General features: G+C 37.8%; 3 protein-coding genes and 1 non-coding gene across 4 annotated transcripts; 3 read left to right on the top strand and 1 right to left on the bottom strand.

Moving 5' to 3' along the window:
• Positions 1-1,479: 1,479 nt before the first annotated feature.
• LOC113778032 lies at positions 1,480-5,862 on the top strand. Its single transcript, XM_027323279.1, has 4 exons — positions 1,480-1,987; positions 3,210-3,833; positions 4,019-4,194; positions 4,692-5,862. The coding sequence occupies exons 1-4, from the start codon at positions 1,902-1,904 to the stop codon at positions 5,288-5,290; spliced, it is 1,485 nt and encodes a 494-aa protein (XP_027179080.1). The 5' UTR covers positions 1,480-1,901; the 3' UTR covers positions 5,291-5,862.
• A 1,204-nt stretch (positions 5,863-7,066) lies between these two features.
• Positions 7,067-11,007, top strand: LOC113777823 (dolichyl-diphosphooligosaccharide--protein glycosyltransferase 48 kDa subunit-like). Its single transcript, XM_027323034.1, has 13 exons — positions 7,067-7,504; positions 7,598-7,734; positions 8,289-8,414; positions 8,624-8,677; positions 8,766-8,879; positions 9,209-9,264; positions 9,355-9,396; positions 9,518-9,593; positions 9,716-9,787; positions 9,893-10,018; positions 10,106-10,210; positions 10,574-10,657; positions 10,750-11,007. The coding sequence occupies exons 1-13, from the start codon at positions 7,219-7,221 to the stop codon at positions 10,795-10,797; spliced, it is 1,326 nt and encodes a 441-aa protein (XP_027178835.1). The 5' UTR covers positions 7,067-7,218; the 3' UTR covers positions 10,798-11,007.
• A 3,324-nt stretch (positions 11,008-14,331) lies between these two features.
• Positions 14,332-15,974, top strand: LOC113777859 (geranylgeranyl pyrophosphate synthase, chloroplastic-like). Its single transcript, XM_027323077.1, has one exon. The coding sequence runs from the start codon at positions 14,642-14,644 to the stop codon at positions 15,800-15,802; it is 1,161 nt and encodes a 386-aa protein (XP_027178878.1). The 5' UTR covers positions 14,332-14,641; the 3' UTR covers positions 15,803-15,974.
• Positions 15,975-17,217: 1,243 nt separating this feature from the next.
• Positions 17,218-17,289, bottom strand: TRNAD-GUC. The gene has a single exon. It is a non-coding gene; the product is annotated as a tRNA-Asp (tRNA).
• Between the last annotated feature and the right edge of the window lie 3,678 nt (positions 17,290-20,967).

The raw sequence follows: 20,967 nt of genomic DNA, 5'->3' as shown, positions 1-20,967 counted from the left end.
GTAAGGATTATATGACTCGGATTACTTTAATGTTATACAAACTTTCTTCAAAAAAATGGAAAGTTGGACACAATTGGGATTTTTTAAAAAATAGGTGTAGTTACTAATTCATGATCTAAAATGAAGGGAAATATAGAAAAATGAATTTAATGATTTAAACCATAAATAGAATTAGCTATTACAACTTTTTCACAATTTTCAGAAAATCATTCAAAACATCATCCGCATTTTGACAAATGAAAAATGCTGATTTTTCGGCATTTACAAATCAACTTGGCTAGACTTGATCCCAACCTAAAATTTTGTCCACCTTTTAGTTTTAGCCCAAACACGCCACATCCCCACGTATGGGTTTATAACTCAAATGTGCCTCGTCTCGACTTTTCTTTTTCAGTTTGGATGGGAAACTTTTTCAGAACAACGGCGCTGAAATCCACGGCTCAAAAGACAACCACGTGTTGGGCCTTTTCTATTATTACTACTATGTAGAAATAGAGAGCATAAGATTTTACGCGTAAGAAATGAAATACGGAAATTTTGATTATGTAGAATATCAACTAGTCTAGAGTCTAGACCCGGTCAGTCATTATTATTTTTCTCTGTGCTAGGAGGGTAAACAAAATAAATCTGCAAAAGTTTTCATGAATTCATAAATTATTGCACAAATTCATTAATTGCACAATGGAATCATCTTTTATTCTTTTTGGACAAGAAAAATCATAGTATTTCATGTGTGACATCAATAGGCTCATCCAAAACCAAAAGGGCTAAGAAATAAGATGAATGTGCAAGTACGCTCCTCATAACACTTTTCTGCCTTTCAACTTTTGTCCTTTTTTTATTTGTTATCGTTTGGAAATTTTTTTTTTGTCCTTTTTAAGGAAAAGCAAAAGGCCAAAAGCTATTGTAAATGAATCTATTTTAACCTTGTCCATCCTTTTATAGCATTGAATGCATTAAGAGGCTTTTATAGACTTCCAAATTTAGGTTTCTCTTAATACATTTTGTACTAATATTTGGCAAAGCACTCACCATAATAGTGCAATATTGTGAACTGTATGCTACAATTATAAACGGTATTATATAATTGTGAGTTATTTTATTAGGATTAATTTTTTATATACTGACAGTGTGTGTACTTTTACTATTAAATGTATGAAACGTAATTTAAATTTAAATTCAAATTTTACATACATATCGTGCATTCAGTCGTAATCGTACATACACTGTTAGTATAATAAAATTTATTCATTTTATTATTGCTACTGTGAATTTCTTGTAATCTTATATATGAAAAAAAAATAATGGATGATAGTAGAAGAACAAGGAGAGTATAGTGAGAATGGCAAAATCCTATGAAATGGACCCGATCTCAGGTTGGAATAAAAGAATCCAGGAATCCCGTGATGCAGTCCTAAATACCCAATCCAATCAAAACGACAAAAACTGCCACCACCTACGCCTCCCACCAAAAGTAAACGTACACCCATATTATATGTATACATGAACAAATATGGAGTGCATCCGCATTGGTGCATTGGATACACCAGTCAAAAGATGATTCAAGTCACTTGTAGTTAGCCTGCACCTGCAATACTAAACTATAATCCCATCTGATCTGAATAGTACCTGTAAATTGAATAAACAATCTTGAAATCTGGACAGACATTTTCTAATAACTAATTTCGAGTAACCTTTCTTTAATATCCGTTCTTGAAAATTTTCCCCCGAGGCCAAAAAGTAAAAGGGGATTCCGTGACGCCATCGCCTTCATATTGGGTCAACGGCGTCACAATCACCCTGCCATGTTGATGATCTTCAGTGGCTGCTGCGAACCCAGATCGGAGTTTTCTTATCTGGGTATTTTTTTTCCAAAATTTAGAATAAACTTTAGTTGATTAATGGGCTCAAGCCTTCGGACCAATAAACTTCGCCGTGTCGGTTTTCTATCGAACTCTCTGCTTCCAAGATCCCCAGACACAATGAAGTAAGTGTTTCTTGGCATTTTTGACTGTGTGAAAAGCTCTAGCTCTTAAAACTCGTTACTTTGCTAATGCCTGTTTGTCCTAAATGTTAATTTTTACGATTTTTTCTTACTAAGGTATGAGAACTGTTTGATTGGTGTATATGATGCTATCAGTGTTAACTTCTTGGTTAGAAATTATCAGCACGGTAGGAAAGAAATGCTTTCTAGTTCTTATTAACTACAAGAAAAGAAAATGTGTCGTAATTCGTGTGGAATTTGGCAATTTGCATCATAAAAATCCATATTACGAAAAAAAGAGAGGATATTTGGCTTACTACGAATCCTGCTTATTTAGGAGTTTGGGGCTGTTTGTCTTGTCAAATACCATGAAAAGAGTTCAAATTTGAGTTATATTAGAAGAGTTGACAGGGTGGAGTATTGTTGAACTAATATGCTCGTCTAATTGTGATATTTTGTTCCAATTTCACTGAATTTGAGGTACGCATGCATTTTCGTATCTGATCGAGGTGATCAATAGGATGTAGTTGTTGAAAATGGAGATCTATAATATTGTTGACTGCCCTTAGAAATGTAAGGTTGCCCAATAATACAGAAGTGTGTGTGGAGTGATTTTGTGTATCTGTGCTTACTTGAGGAAGCAGCTGGGGCTAAACAACTTAATTTAGTGAAACCAGGTGAAAGAAGCACCAATATGCACTTCATGAATAAATTGAATTACTACTTTAGGGAAGTCTGCCTGATTAAATAATGCATACAGGTTTCAAAAAATGCTAGCAGTGAAGATCATTACCAGGCTCATATACTAGTTTGGAAGGTTTTACCTACAGTGTTTGTGCTTGCTTTAAATTCTCAAGTCGCCTATTGACCATCAAGTATTGAAGAGTTGTTCCTGTTATCTACTTCACTTGTATAGATTTGGTTTTGCATCTATATCATGGTATTTCCTCCTGGATCTTTCAGTTGTACATGTATGTAAGCTGCTTAGTTTCTAAGAGTATCAGTATGGTAATTATATCATCCACTTATTTATTTAAAATCTATTTTCTCACTATTGCCCGTGAAGTCGAGATGCCAATTCTTATTGAGGAATTTTATCATACCATCATTGTTCACAATATCTCTTCAAGTAAATACGCTTGGTGGCCTGATGGAATGTCAATTTTGGCTGTTTATACAAGGTACTTGTTCTCTGTACTTAATTTGGTCACATTTCCAATTACAGAACCAGGACACTTTTTGGGATTTCCCTGTCGCTGATTATCATTAACATGGCTGCTATAATGGAGCGAGCTGATGAAAATCTCCTTCCATCTGTTTACAAAGAAGTCAGCGAAGCTTTTTCTGCCGGGCCATCTGATCTTGGTTATCTGACTTTTGTACGCAACTTCATTCAGGGACTGGCTTCACCAGTTGCAGGTATATTAGCCATTAATTATGACCGCCCTACTGTTCTTGCAGTTGGCACTCTGTGCTGGGCCTTGTCAACAGCTGCAGTAGGTATTAGCAAGTATTTTTTGCAAGTTGCATTCTGGAGAGCAGTAAATGGTTTTGGACTGGCTATTGTGATTCCAGCACTTCAGTCCTTCATTGCCGATAGCTATGTGGATGGTGCGAGAGGGACTGGCTTTGGGTTTCTAAATCTTGTTGGGACTGTGGGCGGTATAGGAGGGGGAGCTATTGCTACAGTTATGGCCGGTCATGATTTCTGGGGTATACCTGGATGGAGATTTGCTTTCATGGTGATGGCAATGCTGAGTTGTTTGATTGCTTTTCTTGTTCATGCATTTGTTGCTGACCCAAGAAGAAGAACTACTGCTGACCATGATACAGGCAAGGCTTTGTCAAGGTACAAGCTACTTCACCCTGTATCTTTGTGGGTGCCGAATATGTCAAATACCTCATTGTCTGCCCCTCTTTTTTTTCTGCCTTCACTTCAAGTACATAGAAAATCATTTCATGCAGTCATCTGTTGATGGTTTGCTGTCAAGCTTTCTCCCACCGTGCAATAATTTGATTTCCTTTCTGGTTTAGGGATGAGGTGATGGATAAGGGAAATGCTAACTCAGTATCAATTTGGGTGGAATCATGGCAAGCAATGAAAACTGTTACAAGAGTTCCCACTTTTCAATACATTGTGTTGCAGGGTGTTGTTGGTTCACTGCCTTGGACGGCCCTAGTATTTTTGACGCTTTGGTTTGAACTAATTGGTAATCTTGACATGCAGTACCCATCGTTTTTGCCTGTTGATTCCTATTATTACACCTTCAGATCCACGTAATTATGGTCCTTTCTTCATTTTTTCTGAAATTGAATTGGTTTGATTTCCTACCTCTGCACTTTGAGGTGTTATGCATTGAAACTTTTGGGAATTCAACTATGAGGATAGAGAAGTTGCTTGTAGTACGTTTAGGAGGAGATATGAGCCGGGATGGGATCTACCTTACATAATTAAAATAAAAGAAAAAAAGCCTGGGATTTAAGACAATTTTTTTGCCTCTCCTCCTTCCAATCGATATGGATAAATGAATAAGGCCCCCTTCCCCCACCTGGCTGCGAGGCTACCACACACAATTCACTAACCACAAACGATTGTTTTTGGGTTTAAGGTGCTAAAATTAATTTTATGGTCTATTTGCTTGTCATAGAGATCTATTGCAAATGATTCTTGCTTGACGTAGAGAATCTTTTGCAAATTCTTCTGCAGGTTTTGATCACAATAGTTCAGCAGCCCTTGTTGGTCTCTTTGCCGGTGGATGTGCACTGGGCTCTTTTGTTGGTGGAATAATTGCAGATCAAATGTCACGCTTGTACCCACATTCAGGGCGTGTCATGTGCGCTCAGTTCTCTGCTTTCATGGGCATTCCATTCTCATGGTTCCTTCTGAGAGTTGTCCCGCAGTCTGTGAGCAGCTATTCGACATATGCTGCCACACTCTTCTTGATGGGCCTTACCATTAGCTGGTGTGCTACTGCTACAAATGGTCCAATGTTTGCTGAGGTTGTGCCTGTGAAACATCGGACCATGATTTATGCATTTGATCGAGCTTTCGAAGTATCATTTTCTTCTTTTGCAGCTCCTGTGGTTGGAATTCTTGCAGAAAAGATGTACGGCTACGATGCAAAGTCTGTTGATCCTGTCGTAGGGTCCGGAAGAGAAGCATTAGCTTTGTCAAAAGGGCTTTTCTCCATGATGGCAGTTCCATTTGGTTTGTGCAGTTTATTTTACACACCTTTGTATTGGAATTTCAGGCATGACCGAGAAAATGCTAGAATTGCAGCCACAAAAGAAGCAGAGATGATATGACAGATTCACCGACATTGCTGGCTTATTCTTTTGAAGCATTATTTCTTTTTGACAACTGAAATCCATACTTTTTACGTTCCACATTGGCATGATGTGTGTGAACTCTTTATCATTGAGATCTCATTCAAAACCTTATCAGCAACATGGATGTAAGAATAGATTGGTAATTTTGGTAGATTTTACTACCATGAATACATGCAAGTCCGAGAGGTATACCGAAGTGCACTGCATGCTAGTTATAGCCTCTGGCCCTGGACGAAAATGGGCTTGCTGCACATATGGATCTGATGGTGGTCTCGTCGCAATAATTACCAGTTTTGGCTGCAGAACAGCGAAAATAAACTTGCTGCATCTTCGGAGCTGATGGTGGTCTGCAGTAGTCTCTGCGCCACTAGTTTTGGCTGCTGATTTCAAATAAACAAAATCTGGCTACTATACTCGAGAACTGAAATCCCAGTCGGGCAGCCAGGTCTTAGAAGAGAGGGAGGGTCAATTAGGAGGTTAGAATACAAGTCAATGCTAAAGAAGATCAATGACTATCAGGTGGAGCCTGATATCCTTTGGTGCTGACTCCCGCAATAGAAATGAGAGATGAAACAGCAAATTCTGCAACATAATAGAACGCCTAATAATGTACACTTGGATTCAGTTACTTCATCAAGTAGCACAAAAGAGAAAAGGATTTGTACGATTGATTATTAGAGGGAAAATGCGCTACGGATCTTCCGTCCCACACCCTGTGCTATTCTCTATTCCATGTTTTATTATATTGCTATTTCTCCTATACAAACACCATATTTTAGTTCTTTTTTGTTTCCTTAAGATCCAATAATTATTAATTGAATAAAAAATAAATACAACATTTTTAAAAAAGTAATATATAATAAAAAATTTTAAAATACAGCAGAAAATTCAAAAAAAAATCTCATTTTTTTATGCATTTTAATTTTTTGAGTTTGTTAAATTTTGTATATTACTTAGTTAATAATTATTGGATCTTAAGGAAATAAAAAAGAACTAAAATATGATATTTGTATAGAAGAAATAGCAATACAATAAAATATATGATAGAGAATGACACAGGCTGTAGAATAGAAGATCGGGCTGCTCTTTTAAAACGACCGAGGCCTGGTACTAGAAGACCATCCAATCCTACCAAGCATCAGACCTTTTCACAAAAATTTCCGTTAGACGGTCGGACGCAACCTTTTCACGTAAATTTTCAATAAAAAATCAACGGAATATTAATTTCAGTCCAATAACTTTTTCACCACTATTTTTGTCACCATTTTCTATCTCCACTTCTTAAATCTCAATCCGTTCTTTGCTAGAAAATAATTTAAAAAAAAAAAGGTTCAGCGAAACCGGTGTCCGTCGATGTTGTAGGGATTTGGGGCAGGGACGGTCATACTGATGACCGTCCCTGCACGGTTAAGGGCCAAGATTTACTCTCAAAATTTTGTGCGGTTGAGATTACATCATGTAACTCGATTTTCACGCCAAGTGTGGGACTCATCACTATCTGTTCTGAAAATACATCCTGTGAAAAAAAAGTTACATCGTGTTTAACCAATATTACGCGCAGTGCAAAATGAGGACAACCAGCAACCGTTTGTGCCCCGTATCCATGTTGTACTCTAAGAAGGAAAACGAAAGGGTTTTAACCTGATTGAAAAGACAGAAGTGCCCCTGTCCAATTGTATTAGTACTACGTAATAATTTCTTTTATAACCAATGAGAATGCGTTGTGAGAGAGGAAAAAAAGGGAAAAACCAATGAGAAAGCAGCAGTAAAACAGTGAATTCACACTCTCCTCAGTTCATCTCCAGCTTCTCCCCACTGCCAATCCAAACACCAATTCAGCTCTTGACTCCACAGCAGCTAAGGGGGACTGGATCTAGGGGAGAAAAATAAAGAAGGGAAAAACTATGAGAAATCTCAAATTATTCCAATTATCACTCATTTTCTTCTCTTCGATCTCATTGCTTCCAATCTTAACTCTCGCATTCTCCGCCGAAAACCCTACCGATCGGCGCATTTTAGTTTTGCTGGATGACGTTTCACTCAAATCCTCCCACTCCATCTTCTTTAGTTCTCTTCAGAGCCGCGGTTTTGACCTCGATTTCAAGCTCGCCGATGATCCCAAATTGACCCTTCAGCGCTACGGCCAGTACTTGTACGATGGATTGATTCTATTCGCTCCCACCACCGAGCGTAAGTCAGTTAACTTAATCTTAATGGTGTCATCCGTGTGTACTTGAATTTTATTCTTAGTATCGGAATTATTGAAATTGTTTTTGTTAATAGGGTTTGGAGGTTCGTTGGATTTGGCGGCGGTCTTGAGCTTTGTTGACTCTGGTCATGACGTCATTGTGGCCGCCGATTCCAATGCCTCCGATTTGATCCGTAACATTGCCGCTGAGTGCGGTGCGGATTTCGACGAGGTATAGAGGAGCACATGCTTGATCATTTTACTAATTCTAATTCGTGCATATCGGTCTGATATTGCTGTGGACGTGGAAAATTGGACATGGAATGGAAAATTAGATGTGCTTAAGGATTATCAACAGATGGTTGTCTTAGAAACTGCATTTTTGTTATTTGATGCCATTTTAATCGATTGTTGTAGTGTGGCAGGTTTTACTAAAGTATGAGATAAAGTTGCTTGGATCTACTGTTATCGGTTTTAGCTGTCAGTTAGGAATCTGAGTTGGGCAGCTGAAATTGTTGTATATGTCCATTATCTAAACATTTTATAAACCTTTTGATTCAATATGAAGGTTTGTTCGAGTTGTAAAAAGTTGCATCTCTATGCACTGTGCTGCCATTTATGATCCTGTTGGTACATTGGCATGTTCATTATCGTGTTTAATGAAATTATATATTTTCTTGTTTTGGTACTGCATCTCACTATTTTCATTTGAGTTTTTTTTTAAAATTTTCTTTTAACCATGCTAAAATATTCTATTGAAACAATATCACTTATCCCATTTCATAGGATCCTTCTGCTGTGGTTATTGATCACACAAGCTATGCTGTCTCAGATACTGAGGGAGATCATACATTGATTGTCTCTGATGAACTTATCCAATCTGAAGTTATTTTGGGTAAAGAAAAGATTGAGGTCAGTTATGAGTCTCCTTCTTAAGTTGTGCTTGAGTTGAGTTCTAACATCTGTATATTCCATGATCGCATGACTATTGTGGCTTAATACGTTTCGTGCTGTGTTTGGCTTCACTACATTGGACTTCATGACATCTGATTATTTGGAACTTAACTTCTCGCAGTTAGTGTTTTCAAGTAATTGAATGTTCTCTTTAATATGTGCAACAGGCACCTATACTTTTCAAAGGGATTGGTCACTCGCTGAACCCAGAAAATAATTTGGTAATTTTAGGCTGCAATTGTCTTTTGCTTCACTCAACTTGATTCTGCTTCAAGATCAATTTGCAAATTCATTTTTTTTCATTTGTAGGTTCTGAAGGTGCTTTCGGCCTCTTCTACAGCATATTCTGCCAATCCTAACTCAAAGTTGTCAACCCCTCCGTCTCTTTCTGGATCTGCTATTTCATTAGTTTCAGTTCTGCAGGTATGTTCTTTGCATTGCTTGTTTAGTAACTTTCATTTATCTAGATGTATGATCAAAGTGGATTGTGATAATTTGTCATAGAAATATCTTCAGACTTTATCTGGTTGTGCTATTTAATGTTTGGAGGTGCTTTTCCTCTGGGAATTCCATGTATGTAAACCTCCTCTGATGCTGTGAAGCCTAAAAAGAGATCTTAAAAAGCAAAAAACTCCCAGCAGAGTATAATTGGAAGGACAAAGTTTTTGAGATATGTAATGGTTTTCTTACAAAGCATACATTGTATTAAAGTTTGTTTCTCTATAACTAGACATGCGCTTTCGAATTTGCAGGCCAGGAATAATGCACGAGTTTTGATTTCTGGCTCATTGGAACTGTTCAGTAATAGGTATTTTGACGATGCTCGTTTCTTTCTGAACCTTCTATCCTCATACATGCTTGTTTAGACTGATAAAATCTAATTCTTTATGTGTTTCAGATTGTTAAGAGCAGGTGTTCAGAGAGCTGGACATTCAAAGAAGTGGGTGAATCTCTTCATTATCTTCTTCGACTTCTCTTTCTTCAGTTAGCTTGAAGGTTGTTTTTATTTATACACATATCTTTACCTGTCTCTGATTTCAAAACACTGCTGTTGTTAACAGGTTTGATAAATCTGGTAATGAACGCTTTGTGGTTGAAGTTAGCAAGTGGGTTTTCCATGAAAGGGGACACCTCAAGGTGAGTTCTAAAATGCATGTCCAGAAATACTCATCACCAACTTTGATTTCTGTGTTGCTAATATGAAGTTATTGTTTATGACCAAGTTTCTTTTTGGTTTGTCATGAATCTTATTGCCTCAGGCTGTCAATGTTAGACACCATAAAGTTGGTGAATCAGATGAACCTGCGATTTACAGGATAAATGATGACTTGGTAATGCTTTGTAGTAGTAGGCATTTACTTTGTATGCTGTGTCTTTAGTATGAGAAAAGAAGAATATACCAACTAGACTTCCTTCAACCTATTGTCTTTTTGCAGGAGTATTTTGTTGAGATATATGAGTGGTCTGGAACACGGTGGGAGCCATATGTTGCAAATGATGTGCAGGTGCAATTCTATATGATGAGTCCTTATGTGTTAAAAACCTTGTCAACCAATGAGAAGGTAACCATTTCACAACCGCTGGGATTTCTATACTGGATGTTGTTATCCTGTCTTTTACATACATTACCTGGTAAACTGCCTTTGCAGGGGCTATATCATACTTCATTTAAGGTGCCAGATGTTTATGGAGTTTTTCAATTCAAGATTGAGTATCAGAGGCTTGGCTATACAAGCTTATCACTTTCTAAGCAGGTAAGTTAGCAGTCTTACTGTGGAAAAGTCCTTATGCTGATTTCTGGAAAGGCAATTGCAGTTAGGTTGATCCTTTGAAAACTGGTTGTTGGTAATCATAAACAGAGCTAAGCTATACATAATTGACTGACACGGCAACGTAATAGAAACTATGTCAAGCTTAATTTGCAAAAAAAGCCTCCATTACTGGTTAAGAAAATTGCGAAGGGGCAAGAGTTGGGTATCTGAGTTGCATGATTAACTGTTGTATAGTTTATTTATGACAGTGTGTAGAGCAAATAAGTTAATGTCTTGCTGTGGGGTCCATATTCAACAAAGTTTCCTTGTTTATCTTAAGCACTGAGATCCTTGTATCTTTTGCAGATTCCGGTACGACCATTTAGGCATAATGAATATGAAAGATTTATAACAACGGCTTTCCCTTACTATGGAGCATCATTTTCCACGGTACTCTCTCCATCTCTCTCTCTCTCTCTCTCTCTCTCTCTGTGTGGAATGAATCTGAATTCTTGGCTGACTGCAAATTTTGCTGACTGCAGATGCTTGGTTTCTTCATCTTCAGTATTGTATACCTCTACAGCAAGTAAATGACTTTGAGGAAGTCTTTTGTCCGTAATTCAGAATACTATCTGGCGCCTTTTTCCATGTTAGGCCATTTTATTCATGGGTAAAAGAGAGGAATTTTTTGCGTTTACATCTACAGCAAATGTACTAACTTAATTGTTATAGTCGAGGCACGTTTGATTGTATCCATTTTGTGGAAATGCCTAATTCATCGTAGTTACGTTATAGCAGGATGAACGAGAAACCGGCAGCAAATATGTTATGATACGTTTAAAGATTTGAGGGACATTTTGAACCTTACAATGGGAAGGTGAAAGGGGAGTTTTAAGACTCACAACAAAGAAAGGGGAATTAAGAAGGGGAAAGACGGGAGTTCAGAAAACCTGACCATGAAGTATGGGAAAGGGAGGATTTTAAAATCTATGATAAAGAAGGGGTTTGAATATCCAAGAGGAATGTGCATTATTGGATGGGGTGGACGTATGATCTCCGGTTTACTCTTTATGCTGATAAATTTTGATCTTTTACATCATTCGTGTGACTGCTAATGTTGCGGGGGTTACCCTACGCCTACAGTGATGGATCTAACGAGAGAGAAAAGCGTATAATGTTGTATTGTTTTCTGCTGTATGTATGGGGGTTTTGAGTTTAATTGCACTTGTAACTTTGCCTCCGTCCACTGACATGTTCTGTCCTTTCTGTCTTCTAAAACAAAATAGCCGCATCGCCGCCAGGTGTGAAAATAGCGTGAAGAGAGGCAGTCCGGCGGCATGGCTTTAGAAATCAAAAGCGAGAAAAACGTGTTTCGGCTGGTTTTCGGGTTTCCATTGCTTTACACAATAATTACTCGGGTCAGTGTTGAGTACCAAAGTAGTAACGGGCCTGCTGCATGCAACGCGGGGATCATTAGTTTAAGACGAAATTCTGGTCCAGATTTTTTGGATATCTTCCTAACCCGAAGCGCCAATGAGGACCTAACCCATCTCTGCCGTTTTCTTTTTTATAGATATAGGTTTGGTCATGGATGGCCTCATGGGGTTGGTGGTCCAGGCGTTGGGCTGTGAGGGACAAAATCACGTCCCACGTGTCGGCTGGTGAAGTAAAGGGTTCGCCATTGCGAATTTGACATTTTTGTCTTCAATTGCATTTATGCTACGGCCTTAAAAAAATGTTCCGAGTTTGTTTACACGTGCATCGCACCGCGTATACATACATAGGCTTGTAAACATGCATTCCCCATCGCCCCCCCCCCCCCAACCCCCACCAACAAAAAAAGGCTTATAAACAAGCTTCTTGGCAACGCGGCAATAAGCTTGTATCCATTTCGATTAAATGTTTTTAGACATATTTTTAAAATATTTTACTAGAATAGTGTATATAAAAAATATTTTATGTAAATATTTTTCACGAAGTTTTTTAAGGTATTTTTTTAAAATATATTTTAAGGTATTTTGGGGGAGTTTTTTAGAAAGTTTTTGGAGGTGTTTTTAAAATATTTTTAAAGTTTAAAAGTTTTTGTATTATTTTTTAACCTATCATCGCCACCATCCCCTTTCTTTCTTCCTCCTTCTCCCTCCTCCCCCTTCCTCTTACTCATCCTTCTCTTCTTCTCCTCCTATGTTTTTCCTCTATTTCTTTCCTCCCCTCCCTTTCCCCCCTTCCCAATTTAGCTGAGACCAAATCAAGGCTTGTGATAACAACATCATGGCCAAATCATAGGAAGGGGAAAGGAAGGGGTGGGGTGTGGCAGGAAAAGGGAGAGAAAAGGTAGAAAAGAGGAGAAGGAAGAGGGAGAGAGAGGAAAGAGGAAAAAAAAGGGGATGGTGGCGGTGATGGGTAAGGGTGGCGTTGGTGGGTGATAGTAATAGGTGTAAGAAGAAAATGGTGTAGATTTTATTTATTTTTAATTTTTTTTGTATATTTGGAGTTGATTTTAATATATTGTATGAATGTGATATTTTTATAGTTATTTTTGTTTGTGTATTATTGTAGCATTATATATATAAAAAAACAAAAATTTGTTTTCCAAAAAAATGAGGAATCCAAACTGAGTTCTTATCATGCCCACATCACACATGAGGAGGTGTATGTTTCATGAGATCTGCTAAGTTTCGTCATTCATCGACAAATCATGCAGGCGGCTGATGGTTCGGGAGTTCAAATTCGACTCGAAACAGTAAGGAACCCGACGCATTAAGGGAAAATACAGTGCATCCTTTTGTTAAAAATTTCAGAAGGTTGTCTGGTTTGAAGGCTGTCTTAAATGCCTCTGTAAACTCAATTAAATTCTCCCTCTTTTATAGTATAGAAGTAGAAGTAGAGTAGATTGTTGCTATTAAATAAAAATAAAAAGAACAGCATAATTAATCAATCATTTTCGGAACACCCTCCCCCCCTTCCCCTTTCCCCGGTCCACGAGTTTGATAGTATGGCGTTTTACATGCCAAATCTCATGACCAAAATGCCGGGCCCAAAAATAGTAAATGAGAGGCAGAGCCAGGCTTTGATGCCGGGCCCTTCCTTGGCTTTTCATTGAATTGTGTTGTTTGTGCGTCTTGGTCAAGTGTATGTACAGTGTATCCTTTCAAAGCTAAGCTTCCTTGTCATGTTGGTGGTTGTAGCGAGTTAGTGACCGCCCCTGCCCGAACCAATAGAAATTAGTCCTAATCAAGCTCTCTTCCTCGCACAGAGTCCGGATATGCATGGATCCCACTCTAAAAAGTGACAGAAAAACGCTGTGCCCATCAATATCATATCATTAAATTGGTGAAGTGCACAGAATTTTGAATACTTGAATCGCATGGGATTAGACGACACAGGTTGCTTCCCCTTAAACAAGTGGGAAAACGGCCCCTCTTTCCTACTTGATCACGTTAAACTGATTTGCCTCTAATCCCACCGGAAACCATACAGTTCCCCCACTGTTTGGGCACTTAAAGACCTTGATTCGAGATCTTAAAATACAGTGAGTAAATAAAACCCTCGGAAATAATTACTCACCATTCAACATGTACCTGTTACAAGGCCTGAATAAACTATTAATTAGGTGCTTGCTTATACATACATACATACATATACATATGTATATTTTGAAGTAAAAGAAAGAAAGAGAATTAATTACCAAGATTTTCTGTTCTTTTTTGGGATAATAAGTTCATAACAGGTTAACAAGCGCAATTTATCAAATTAATAACAAATATTCTTTTCTCCCACCAAGATTTTCTTACCATATAAATGCAATGCATGTACTGTCATTTATATCTGTATCTTCACATTTAGAACTGCCTCAAATCAATAATTATAAAAAAAGGGTAATAATTGAGACTCTTCCAAAACCAATTTTCATTAAACACCTGTTGATTAACGCCTTAAATCAAATGAGACAATGCGTTATTGGATTCTGACATTGGAGTCCAATTATTGCGCGTTTTCAAAATACTAGTCAATTAGCTGGGAAAATAAAAGTTGGGCAAGTCTAGCATTTCATCAAGGATTATCTCCAACGTCGGAGGGCCATCTGTCATTATCCTCCTTCCTGAAATGTATGAAACGCAATGGCGGAATATCCTCCCAAGTTTGCCAAACCCGACCCATTCCCCCACCCTTTTTAACTCCACTTCCCACTTTCTCTTTCTCTAGATTGACTTCCTTCTCTTCTCTTCTCAGCCACCAAATCAAGGTTCTTCTTCATTCATTCATGCAACATATAGAAATACGCATAATTAGACAACTCATTTTGCAACCCACGAGAAATTCTTAAAATCCTCCAACCTTTTAGTTGCTGAATTCTAGTGTTCTGCTTTCATCTGCGTCTCTCTTCATACAGAAAGAAGTGAAGCCAAATCCTTGCTACTAATTAAGAAGAAAATGAGCCTTGTGAATTCAAGTGCAACATGGGTACAAACCCCTTCGATTTACAATAATCTTACAAGCAGCAGACACAATTCTGCTAACTCCTATCTTTATCACCCTCTCAAGAACAAGCTTCCCTTCTCTATCTTCCTCCCAAATCCCATCATAAAAACAGCCATTCCTTTCTCCTCTTTCTCCATTGCTGCCATTCTAACCAAAGAACAAACAAACGCTCCCCAGGAAGAGAGCAGCAAAAGTAAAGAAGACCAGATTTTTCCAACTTCACCTTCATTCGATTTTAAGGCCTATGTGCTTCAAAAAGCTGATTCTGTGAATAAGGCCTTGGAAGAAGCAGTTTTGCTCAGGGACCCTTTGAAGATTCACGAGTCCATGAGGTATTCACTTCTTGCTGGTGGGAAGAGAGTCCGCCCCATGCTCTGTATTGCAGCTTGTGAGCTTTTTGGTGGGCAAGAATCTGTTGCCATGCCTTCTGCTTGTGCTGCTGAGATGATTCATACTATGTCCTTGATGCATGATGATCTTCCATGCATGGATAACGATGATTTGAGGAGAGGGAAGCCCACAAACCATAAGGCCTTTGGTGAAGATGTGGCTGTTTTAGCAGGGGATGCGCTTCTTGCATTCTCTTTCGAATATATAGCTACTGCAACAAAAGGGGTTCCTTCTGAAAGAATTGTGAGAGTGATTGGTGAGTTGGCCAGGTCTATTGGTTGTGAAGGACTGGTTGCAGGACAGATGGTTGATATATGCTCTGAGGGGATGTCCGATGTGGGGTTGGAGCATTTGGAGTTTATCCATGTTCACAAGACTGCAGCTTTGTTGGAGGGTTCTGTAGTCATGGGGGCAATTTTGGGCGGTGCAAATGCTGAGCAAGTTGCCAAATTAAGAAAGTTTGCTAGGTGTATTGGATTGTTGTTTCAGGTCGTGGATGATATTCTTGACGTGACTAAATCTTCTCAGGAACTGGGAAAGACAGCGGGGAAGGACTTGGTGGCTGATAAGACCACTTATCCTAAGCTACTTGGGATTGAGAAGTCTAGAGAGTTTGCTGAGAAGTTGAATAGAGAAGCTCAAGATCAACTAGCTGAATTTGATCCTGAGAAGGCTGCTCCTTTGATTGCTTTAGCCAGTTACATTGCTTACCGGGATAATTGATGAATCATATGAACAACTTCTTGTCTTCAATGAAATTCTATACTACAGTAATTAGTAAAATATTCCGTGCTTAATGTATTGCGTTTATGATATCAAAAGATTTCAAATTCAGCTTGCATTCTTGCACATTTCTTGAATGGAGAGTTGAAGACCGTCAATTTAATTGTTCTTTTGAAGCCTCTGTCTTTGTCCCCGAAGTAAAATCTTGTGTTATTTTGTTTAACCCTTAAACACGCAATGACCCAATTGCAAGAGCAACCGAGCTATATCTCCCCAGCTGAGTGGAGCATGCATAAAGTAGTTGGACGCTTCTTCTATTCTTTTCTAACCAGTTTATTCACCCTTTAAACCTGGAGAAGGCTTTATCAGCATCAGAAATTAGTAAAAATTTAGAGCTTCACCAGCTCTTAGACACTACTAATTCTTTATCATTCATTATCATCAGATGGGCATATGATATAACCACGCAAAATGTTCAAATCTCAATCCACTAATAAAAGGGACGTTTTGCTGATTCATTAGTTTATTCCATCTAGATCCCGCCGACGAAACCCTGCACCAAAATAAGCATACCTTTGACTTTAATGATCATTCTATACAATTCTGTTTTTTTAAAAAAAAAAAAATTATCTCTCTTCCCAATTCCAATTCAATCGCGCAAGTAAAACAATGAGTAAAAGAGACCGTGTTCCTTGAAACTTTGAAAGGAAAGAGATGAAACTGAATAATTATAGCATTCAAGTCGAGTAGAAAAAGCCAATGTGCAAATGATCAAAGGAATTTTCAGCACAAGCCACAAGATGGCTGGCTTGTATTCGACTCCTGCATAAGCTTTGAGGCAGACCAAGATTCATAACTAAGCCCTTGTATTGTATTTACTTCTTCCTTGTATCGTGAATCTTGCACTTTGCAAAAGCAGTTCATATAAATCATGTCCTTGTCATCCGAAATCTCGTTCGTTGTCTTGGTCTTTTGCTCGAATGTAAAAGATTCTTCAGCTATCTGTGGCCATCAATCATATTTGCCTTTTCGTTGCCGTGATAGTAGTGTTCTGTTTTGATTCAAGTCGTCGTTCTCAACAAGGAAAAGCGCAAATTTAATTCCGAGGTGTGTATGGGCACCAAATCAAGAACCATTTAACTAAAATAAATTCAACCAAATTTAATTCAATCAAAGACCCTCGTGGAACGCGTGCTCCCCCCCCTCCCCTCCCTCTCCAAATCAAAGAACCCCTTTGCAATAAATATCATCCATCCATTTTGTACTCTTGTTCTAGCCCTCACAACAATCTCAGAGTTGTCCTCGAAGTCCAACTTGTCGATAAATTGAGGCGGTGTAGAAATGCTCCGGCCCAGCCCAACTTCTATGGCCTGGCAAAAGTCAAGTCTTCATCGAAGCAAAAAGTGTCTCAATATCGCCGTTGCCGGGGATCGAACCCGGGTCACCCGCGTGACAGGCGGGAATACTCACCACTATACTACAACGACTTGTTGATTCTATCGCAACTACTTTCGCTTAAAATTGTGCATTCCAAATTCCAACGAATCAAAAAACAAAAATTTGAGTGAGTGGGTGGACAGCCGGGCTCACCTTCCAACCTTTTGGAATCAGATAGATAAACTCTGTCGGGCGAAACCAACGATAGCCTCTTTTGAAGGCTCCAGTAAGAAACCCGTTTTGCCCTTTTGAATCTGCAATTTCTTTTTGCCTTTTTCCCCATGGCATGGCATGCGGGTGTTCGTGATACAAACAAGATACAGAATTTTATTTTATACAACTTTATAACCTGCCTTTGGTTGGCTAATATTGTCAAATATAAATGCAAGTAATTTCTTCTCTTAGTTTCTCTTGTTCTAGGAAAAATATGTGATTTTTAACGTATCCCCTGAAGCTTCATGAGCAGATAGATGGCTTGCGCCATCCGAACTGCAGTTTTACCGATTCCCCTTGTAAACCATGATATTTGATGACTAATGTAAATTTTATCAAAACAGTAGTGTAAGTTCTTGAGAAATAATAATCTGCATTTAAATAGAATATGTAAATTTATTGTACAAGTTATGATATACAAGATTCACACTAGTATTTGGCTGCATGGATGATCCACGTTGGTTTCTCTCCAAGTCTTTGAAGTGTAAATCAGAATCTGAGGTTGGAAGGAAGTTATTCTGTTCATAGCTGACTGAGTTTCTGATCATTTGATCTTGGCATGCTGAAGTATATAAAAGAGAGGAGTGTAATCATGGGACGGACGAATATAAGCAAGAACTTCTCTTTACCTTGTTGGACACGATCATACACATCCGGAATCTCCGCAAGATAGTTCAATAGTATGATAAGTTTACTATGGACGGTTTTACAGCTATCTATCTTAAAGCAGAACAACTAAATGGCTGGCAATGTCTGATTCATTGGAATATTAGCCGTTTCTCATCAGTTGTTAGGAGCAAGCGTGTCATGGTGTCCTGTTTCAGGGATGAGCCCTTCTCTGAACAATCGATCGATCTTTCGTTGCTTAATCATTTCCTCTGTCCCTGGTAAACTTAGTGGCAGTGCATGAAAAAACTTTTGAAATCTACTCAACCGGCTTCTCGAACTCATTAATTTTCCTGGGGTCGTCGATGCATAAGAATAATCGACATGCTAATGTAAATAGTATATTTCTTAGCCATGATTGCTACCTTCCCCTCATTGGGGTCCCAATCTGCGTGCAAATGCTGTTCATTACTGAATCCGTGATGCTAACTGATCCTCTCAAGGGTATCTGCCTCGAGAGCTAAGGGAAGAATTTACGTATTTTTCGTGCACTGCCACTAAGTTTGTCCAGGGTGCAAGGCGGCCACACTTAGACTAACTTTTTCTCACCGGAAAAGAGAAATTTGTTAGCCCCAGCGCCACTAGGGACCTTCCAAGTCCTTGGGGATGAAATTCGCAAGGGAGAGTGCAGACTCTTCATAGGCAGCAGCAGCAGCAACTGAAGTTGCAATGTGGAGCGAGTAAGCTCTTTCTGTGGTCAAGACAAGAGACTTGGATCCTTCGGCGAAAATGCTTTGTTTTGACTTTACCAAATTAGCTATTGTTCATGCTCAATTGTCTCGGATTAGGAGGAGTCTAGTGCAGATAAAGACGTTGAAGAACCACCAATATGGTCCAAGAAAACAAGAATGTACGACAAAATTAGATGCTTTAAAGGAGGATTTATCTTTTTATAAAGATCAAATTTTCACGTAGATTAGCTCTAAGATAAATCATGAGGTAGATCAGAGCTAATCATGAGGTCGATTTAATGAAATTTTCATGTTTGAATCGTTTTATTTACCGGGTACGTCATATGTAACTCCTCTTATCTATCAAGTACATTAATTGGAAAAAAAAATGCACCTAGTATTAGTTCCCTTTTTATATGGCAAATTAGCTGTTTTTTAAATTCCAAATTAGGGTTAATTTCATTAGTAAATGTTTTGATTGTTTCTCTCTTCTCTGCAAATATGTGTAAAATATCTTAATCTTAAGTTGTAAGGATAGTAGAGTCATTCAACTGTTAATAATGTGAGCATTGTAATGAATAAGATCAAGCAGACTGGGATTTATGCGATGTTTGTGGAAGAAGACCTTTTCAGTAGATCTCAGTGAGAAAATGGTGAACACATACATGTTCATTTCAGTGCGAAAAAAGCAGAATGAATTAGATAAAAAATTTTCAGATATTATCTAATGCCAGCTTGAGTTGCCAGATCTTGGGATTAATCCATTTCTTGTTCTGCAGCATGTAGTAACCACAGATTCGGAATGTTTAGTCATGTCAAGTATTTCATCCCGGACTGACTAACTAAGATTACACCCCACAAAGGACGCATAGATTGTTTTCATCTGAACGTATGGACTTCAACTTGCGATTGAATCCCCAAAACCACCCTAACTTTCTCGGAGAACTACCATCGCCCGTGAGCAGAAAACCAGTCACATGATGTACTTTCCCCAACTCTTCATTGTCAAGTGGGTTAATTACAGTTTGCCCCCTTAAATTTGATCCTTGTAACGCGTTGTCTCCAACTTCAAATATGTGTGTGTGCGCGTGCGTGTGTGTGTATATATATATATATATATATTGCCACTTTCATTGACTAATCAAATATTAATAATGAGTTTTTCATCGAAAATTTTGACAAAATGACATTAATGCCTCTACATGATGTAACTAGAATAATGCTATATTTTTAATCAAAATATGGAACATTTTATTAGAAAAAAATATGAAGTTACATGATATAAAATATTTAACAAGTAAAAAAATGGTAAAATATCAAAGAATTGACAATTTGTGCCGTGGTGTAAAAAATAAATAACAAATTACCAAAACTACCATATGAGTTTTTCATTACTTATCTTTCTTCCTTTAAATTATAAATGGATCAGTTTTGATCATTTTTGTTTAGCTTGAAGCTTTCACAAGATTCTCATGAGTCAATAAAAAGTGAATTGATATTTTTACACCTCAATTATACCTTGCTTTATATTTTATTCGAATTATAAATTATTTCAAAAATTTTTGAGATTTTCTAAATACATTTTTCAATACATTTTTATCTAGTATAAACCACATTAAAAAAAAAGAGTGCCACGGTAAAAAAATATTATCAAATAAATTTTATTCAAAATGCACTAATTATTTTTATTTCATCTAAAATAAGTATTGCTATTAACACGGAGAAGCACATTGAGTTGCTTAGACTTCTTGTTTGCAAATTATCTAATTCATTTTTATTGCTAAAAGGTTGAGTGCATGGTGCAATTGTGTTTAAATGAAATTAACAACTACTAAAGGAACAGGTATTTATTATGTTACAACTGTTATATGAATTCAAGAATTAGTTAGAAATATTCAGGTCATGCAAAATATAACTTTATCTTGCTCCTAATCGCAACAAGTTTCTGAGAGGCAAAATGTTATTAGGAGCCAAATGCAGAAGGGCAAAGTGTAATTAACCCTTATCAAGAATCAGCAACCATGTAAAATGCAGAGGCACCACTTTACCCAATAGTTCTTTACCAAATCGCTGGCCAGTGTCAAATCTCCTCCTGCAACTCCAGTGCCATTACCCAAGCAAGAAGACAAGGAAGCAAATACTTCCCAAAAGTTCAATAGGATTGCTGATGTTTATTTG

The sequence above is a fragment of the Coffea eugenioides genome, chromosome 7 (genome assembly GCF_003713205.1).
Source record: "Coffea eugenioides isolate CCC68of chromosome 7, Ceug_1.0, whole genome shotgun sequence".
Taxonomy (NCBI): Eukaryota; Viridiplantae; Streptophyta; class Magnoliopsida; order Gentianales; family Rubiaceae; genus Coffea; species Coffea eugenioides.
This window is presented reverse-complemented; position numbering and strand designations above follow the sequence as displayed.